Here is a 7,682-nt window from a genome sequence, read left to right as displayed (position 1 = left end):
GTAGGGAGTCTTCTTCTGCTTCCTGGACATGACCATGCTCAGTAACAGCTGTTAGTTCAGGACATTCATCAGGATACCTGAAGCATGAGAGATTAAAATTTAGCTTCATAGTTTTCAGGAAGATTACGTATGGAGTCTATGGACGTATTAGCAGTGTTTTGCATTGTCTCCGTAGTTTGTACAGGTAAGGATGCTCAATATTTAAGCTCTGGTCTATTATGCTTACACTAAACATAATAATCATCACACTTTATAACATAGTGATTTCATGATATTGGAATAGGCTGTGACACATTAACTTGATTCTACGCTTACTGTCTGACTTGTATTCAATTATTTTCTTACAGAGCAAGCTATCACATTTAAAACTCACTGTCAATGTGCAAAGACTCAGTTTACAAACCATAGACCTGGTTCCTGAATTCCACAATGTTCTAAAATTATTGAAAACCTATTTAACAGATTGGACACATTCATAAATACAAGTGGAACACTCATGGAAAACCAATACGGATACAAAGCCAACATCTTAACATCGATGGCATTAATTGTTGAGTTTTCCCAAAGAAAATGAAAACGGAAAAAGTTATTCCCATCTTCAAAAGTGGAGATAAGCATCAGTTCACCAACTATAGGCCTATTTCTCTACTCTCACAATTTTCAAAAGTCCTTGAAAAATTATCTGTGTCAAGATTAGACAGTTTTATTGATAAGCATCACTTGCTAAGTGAACACCAATACGGTTTTCGACCAAACAGGTCCACTTCCATGGCAGTGATGGAACTAGTTGAGGAGGTAACCACTGCAATTGATAAGAGGGAGTTTGTTGTTGGCCTTTTTATTGACCGGAGCAAGGTCTTTGACACCATCGATCACACATTACTTTTAAACAAAATGCAGAGGTATGGTTTTAGAGGTCTTGCTCGTGATTGGTTGACAAGTTATCTTGGTGGTAGAGAACAGTATGTGCATATGAACAATGTAGATTCAGATAAAAAGATTATAACACATGGAGTGCCCCAAGGTTCTGTACTGGGACCAAAATTGTTTTTATTGTATATTAATGATATCTGCAAAATCTTTAAAAAACTCAATTGTATTCTCTTTGCTGACGATACAAGTCTGTACTGTTCTGGGCAAGACCTTGACCAACTCTTAGAGACTGTAGAGAGCGAACTCCACATACTAAAGCAATGGTTTTATGCCAATAAACTGTCAATCAACCTAAATAAAACAAAATGTATAATTTTTGGAAATAGGAAAAATAACATACAGTGTCATATAAGAATTGATGATATGGAGATAGAAAGGGTGTATTCAACAACATTTTTTGGGAATCTATATAGATGATAAATTAAATTGGAAACTGTACATAAATATACTTAAGACAAAGATGGCAAAAAATATTGCTATGTTACATAAAATCAAAAACTCCGTAAATCAGAAGGCTCTTAATATGTTATATAATTCTTTCGTACTCCCTTATCTTAATTATTGTGTTGAAATCTGGGGTAACAATTACAAAACAAACATCAACTCTATATTCTTACTTCAAAAGAAAGCGATTAGAATTGTAAATTATGCAGATTATCATGACCAAACCAATGCTCTGTTTATTAAATTAAAAACATTAAAACTGCATGATCTTGTTGACCTCAACACTGCTATTGTGACGTACAAAGCTCATAACCACATGCTGCCTGGGTGTCTACAGGAGAGGTTCAAACCCAGAGAGAGTCCCTATGACCTCAGAGGTTCAGCTGTCTTCCAGAAAGCTAAGATAAGAACGAGCTTAAAAAGTAGATGTGTTTCTGTCAGGGGGGTTCAACTGTGGAACAGCTTGGATGATTCCTTAAAATGTTCCAGGTCCATTCACACATTTAAAAAACACTTTAAGACCAATGTCTTGGAAAAATATATCACTCTTGAATCAACACAGTAGTTAATACTATGATCAATGTTAATTAAAATACTAAATGTGGGATATAAATAATAATGGAAGTATAATTGTTTGTATATAGTATATAAATTGGTACAAAGGTTTAACACGCGTATAAGGATATTTCACATGCCTTTACTGTGTATATAATTAACAGTGTTCATATTGTGTATAATGTGTATTTATAATTTGTTGTACAAAAGACATTTCATAATTTTCGGAAGTTCATCTTGTACTTGACATTGTTTATAGGGTTAGGCGCTATAAGTGTTCAACTTCAACCTAAACCCTTTCGGTCTGCAACATTTTCATTTTCAATCTATGAATGTACAACTGTTTGTTTATTTTGTTGACCATTGACCGAAGAATAATAAACTAAATTGAAATAACAGAAGAGATTACGAACGCAATAGATGGTAAACAACAAAAGCATTTGACACAAGTAGTCATATATTAATTAACAACCTAGAACAGTGTGACATCAGAGGGCTGGTCTTTTACTGGGTAAGAAGGCACTTACCCAGCAGAAAGCAATATGTGAAGCTAGGCGAACATACGTCTACAATGCTTAATATACTGTATCTTGTGGCATACCCCAGGGATCAATACTGGGACCAAATTGTTTAATCTCTATTTCAACGACATTTGTAAAGTTACAAAAGACTTAAAGTTAGTATTATTTGCAGATGACACAACTGTGTTTTTTTCAGGAGAGAAAACACAGAAACTAATGCAAATAACAAATTAAAAAGATGGTTTGACAAATTCAGACTACCGTATTTTTCGGAGTATAAGTCACACCGGAGTATAAGTTGCACCAGCTGACAATGCATAATAAAGAAGGAAAAAAACATATATAAGTCGCATTTTTGGGGGAAATTTATTTGATAAAAGCCAACACCAAGAATAGACATTTGAAAGGCAATTTAAAATAAATAAAGAATAGTGAACAACAGGCTGAATAAGTGTACGTTATATGAGGCATAAATAACCAACTGGTATGTTAACGTAACATATTATGGTAAGAGTCATTCAAATAACTATAACATATAGAACATGCTATACGTTTACCAAACAATCTGTCACTCCTAATCGCTAAATCCCATGAAATCTTATACGTCTAGTCTCTTACGTGAATGAGCTAAATAATATTATTTGATATTTTACGGTAATGTGTTAAACATTTCACACATAAGTCGCTCCTGAGTATAAGTCGCACCAGGCCCGGCCCTAACCAATCTGGCGCCCTAGGCAAGATTTTAGGTGGCGCCCCCCCACATCCGCAGTGAAGTGTATATACTCACAAGAAACCGAATAGCTTTGTCTTTGACCTTTTTTTATTACTTACAACTATACCTAATATATAAAGGGGTGGAAAAGTGACTATTACCTGCAGGGCAAACATTAGCTAACCAGAAGGCAATAACAATGTAAACAAAAAACACCTGCTTAAAAGATCTAATACAAATGTCCCTGAGGAATGTAAGGTGGGAGTACTGTAATTACCTAACGTTACATTATTATTTTCCATAACAATTTAGCCCCCTCCACAATATTAACCCGACGTTAAAACAGAACTAGCTATTTATTGATTAGCAATAAATAGGTTGGGGGAATGTTGTAACAAATAATATTTCTATTAAATAGGCTTTACTTTGCATTTTAATTAACGTGGGATTATTTTTTGTATTTAGAAATAATAGTACCAACTTTTTTTCTCTTTTTTTTTTTTTTTCTCTCCAACATTTGTGGCACTTGCGTGGCGCCCCCTGATGGACGGCGCCCTTAGCATTTGCCTATACGGCCTATGCAACGGGCCGGCCCTGAGTCGCACCCCCGGCCAAACTATGAAAAAAAACTGCGACTTATAGTCCGAAAAATACGGTATCTTTGAATCTCAGTACAACTAAAATAATGCTATGCGGTAACAACAGAAGAAAAAGTCAAATACAAATAGACGGGGTAGTCATTAAAAGGGTAAAAGAAACCAAATTTGTAATAATAATAATTGATGATAAAAATGAACTGGAAATCATAAGAATATAGAACATAAGGTGTCAAGAAATAACTCAATAATGAATAAAGCAAAGTATGTGTAGAAAATGGATGGATTGATGTTGTAGACCAAAAATCACTCCATATACCCTACCCCTCGCTAGTGTTACCATATCGAAATTATTGTGGAGAAATATGGGGAAATAACTACAATAGTACACTTAATTCACTCATCGTGTTACAAAAGAGATCAGTTAGAATAATACATACTGTTGGTTATCAAGAACAATCACACTTCATTTATTGAGTCAAACAATTTCAAACAGCTACGTTTATGTACAAAGCAAACGAGAACCTGCTCCCCAACAAGGTACAGAAATTCTTCTCAACATAAGATAAATATTACCTTAGAGAAAAATCTAATTTAAAACATCTGTATGCATGTGCAGCACTTAAAACCTTTAGTATATGAAGATGTGGAACTAAATTATGAAATGGATTAAGAAAAGAAGTCAAACAATGTACTAAAATGATCCATTTTAAGAAACTGTTCAAACTCAAAGTGCTTACCAAAGAACAAAGAAGAAAAATTCTGAAAAACATTTTAAAACTATTGTAAAATAAGGATCTTATTCATCTCATTATTTGATTTTCAACCTATTTGATTATTTATGAGAACTTTATTATGTATTATCTGCGGAATAAGTTGTGTATAAATGGGGAACAGGAAGTGAACAAATGTGTTAGTAATTGCTATGAAATGGAAAAGAGGTATGCTGTCATGACTTGGTCCGGGGTGTGTGCTTTTCCAGGATGCAACGGAAAGTTGGCTCGTGCGAGACGGGAATGAAGGTACATGATTTATTATTATCAAAAAAAGGAATAAATGAAAGCGCGCACAGTGGCGGAGAATAAACTATGAAACCAAAAGACTATAGGAAAAAAGTACAAACAAAAAACACGCACAATGGCGGAGAACAAACTATGAAACCAAAAAGACTATAAATATGGAACAAAAACTTACTTGGCTTGGACAAAAATAGTTGCTTGAGTAATTGACATGGACAGAAGTATCAGGCATGAACAGAGCATAAATGTGTTGAGGTCGTCAGGACGAACAACAGAAAATGAATGAACTTAAATACTATGGACATGATTAGTGAAAGCAGGTGCGTGACTCCAAACGTGAAACAGGTGCGTGACGTGACAGGTGAAAACTAATGGTTGCTATGGTGACAAACAAGAGTGCACAATGAGTCCAAACGTGGAACAGGTGAAACTAATGGGTAATCATGCAAACAAGACAAGGGAGTAAAAAGCCAGAAACTAAACAAAACATGATTACACAGACATGACATATGCTCAAATAAGCTCTGCTTCTTCCTACTCCTTTTCAAACATGTGATGAGAAAATTAAGAAAATATAAATTATTATATTGTAATTGGATGCATGTTCGAAATAAACTTCAACTATAAATCCTATAGGCGCACCATAAAGTTATGGATGGGACGCAGGCGTATTTGGACAAACATTCACTCATTAAGCAATGATTTTAAACTTTCAACTTGGCTAATATGATATTTTACTCCCATAGTCATGCATTGTGATTCCAAGAATGTCTCTCCCCAGGTTTAACCGATGGATCCGGCGTGTTGCCAAATGAGTCTCTGGTCGCAGATGTGGGAAAGAAAGTGCGTTTCGATACCATACTGTCTCCCACAGTAGCACCACCATGGACGTCCGTGACCTGGACCTTTACTGTTGATAAGGTGGATAAACCCATAATAACATCCACTACCATAAACAAAACTGGACCGGCGTATGAAGGCAGGATCACCCTCTTCATCGAGACGGGGTCTCTCGAGCTCAGGAACCTGGCTCTGAATGATAGTGGAGAATACAAAGTTAGCATCATAACAGGTGTCGGGGACCAAATCACTGGATCCACCACACTGCAGACACTTGGTGAGCAAATGTTTCTTGTCAGTAATAATTGGGATGGTTTGAAATGTCAAAGGTATAAGGTGAAATTCACATTATTGTGGCTGGCGAACACAAAAGTAGCATAAAAGGAGTCCCATAAAGATGCAAACACAAATATTATCATACAACAAACAGACATTGGGCAACACAAAGAGCAACTTCCTTTAAGCAAGCTGAGGTTCCTCTTTGTGAACTCAACAGTATCAAAATATAAGATTTTCACATTCAATTTTACATTTATAATGACGTAAGGTCACTATAGCTTAGTCAAAATCTGATTCTGAAGAATACTTTGTGGAGCACAGTGTCAATCGGGCTTTACCTCCAGCGGCCCCAAGTTAATTTGAGTTTTTGATTGATTGATTGATTGGAACTTTTATTAGTAGATTGCACAGTACAGTACATATTCCGTACAATTGACCACTAAATGGTAACACCCCAATACGTTTTTCAACTTGTTTAAGTTGGGGTCATGGTACAGATATATACTATCATCATAATACAGTCGTCACACAAGATAATCATCAGAGTATATACAATGAATTATTTACATTATTTACAATCCGGGGTGTGGGATGTGGAGGGGGGGGGGGGTTAGGTTTGGTTGATATCAACACTTCAGTCATCAACAATTGCATCATCAGAGAAATGGACATTGAAACAGTGTAGGAGTGACTTGGTAGGATATGTACAGCAAGTAGTGGACATAGAGAGAGAGAGAGAGGGGTCAGAAAGCATAAGAATAAGTATCTACATTTGATTATCTACATTTAATCATTTACAATCCGGGGAGGTTGGATGTGGAAGGGGGAGGGTGTTAGTTTAGGGTTGAAGTTGCCTGGAGGTGTTCTTTTAGTGCGGTTTTGAAGGAGGATAGGGATGCCCTTTCTTTTACACCTGTTGGGAGTGCATTCCATATTGATGTGGCATAGAAGGAGAATGAGTTAAGACCTTTGTTAGATCGTAATCTGGGTTTAACGTGGTTAGTGGAGCTCCCCCTGGTGTTGGCGGTCATTTACGTTATGGAAGTAGTTTGGGACCCCTGGTATAAACCAAATGCATTTTTAATACACTTGAGTGAATGCTGTAGTAAAGGTGAAATACTTAAAACATACTGTACTTTGTCATATTATTAAAGTCTGCAGGATTATTTCAAATGACATTTTGACTGCACCCTGTGGTGAGGAATTATATACATGAATGTGTTAAAAGTATACTGCATACTGCAATCCTTATATAGTGCCCTGGAGCATTTACTTAACTGCAAAGGGCGCCCTATTATGTGGGGGCTTTTGTTTTCACAAATGTGTGTATTTTATCATAAAATCAAGTATGATTGTTACATGTTGCAATTCATACAGCCCCCCAGGGCCCTCAATGAACCGCAGTTCCCCCCACCCCGTGCGTCGGTTGAGGTGGGCGGGGTTTGGTAGCAGGGGTGTATAGTGTAGCCCGGAAGAGTCAGGGCTGCATGGGATTCTGGGTATTTGTTCTGTTGTGTTTATGTTGTGTTACGGTGCAGATGTTCTCCCGAAATGTGTCTGTCATTCTTGTTTTGATGTGGGTTCACAGTGTGGAGCATATTAGTAAGAGTGTTAAAGTTTATACCGCCACCGTCAGTGTAACCTGTGTGGTTGTTGACCAAGTATGCCTTGCTGTCATTTACGTGAGCAAGCAGAAGTCCCATACCACGTGTGGCTAGGCCGGCACGCCGGATGTAATGGGCGCTAAATGCTGTACCATCACGGCACGTTCAAGAGAATA

The 7,682-nt window shown here is 36.7% G+C and overlaps 1 protein-coding gene across 1 annotated transcript in view; it reads left to right on the top strand.

Annotated features, from left to right (window-relative positions):
• The window catches only part of LOC133594571 (cell adhesion molecule CEACAM1-like), a 29,060-nt gene continuing 21,378 nt past the window's right edge, over positions 1 to 7,682 (top strand). Inside the window, exons 1-2 of the mRNA XM_061947392.1 lie at positions 1 to 184; positions 5,565 to 5,900. Of these exons, the coding sequence (XP_061803376.1) occupies positions 130 to 184; positions 5,565 to 5,900 (391 nt within the window). The 5' untranslated portion in view covers positions 1 to 129. The remainder of the gene's footprint in view (positions 185 to 5,564; positions 5,901 to 7,682) is intronic.

Source organism: Nerophis lumbriciformis, linkage group LG04 (assembly GCF_033978685.3).
Source record: "Nerophis lumbriciformis linkage group LG04, RoL_Nlum_v2.1, whole genome shotgun sequence".
Lineage (NCBI taxonomy): Eukaryota > Metazoa > Chordata > Actinopteri > Syngnathiformes > Syngnathidae > Nerophis > Nerophis lumbriciformis.
Note: the sequence above shows the minus strand (reverse complement) of the source record. Positions and strands in the feature narration are given on the sequence as shown.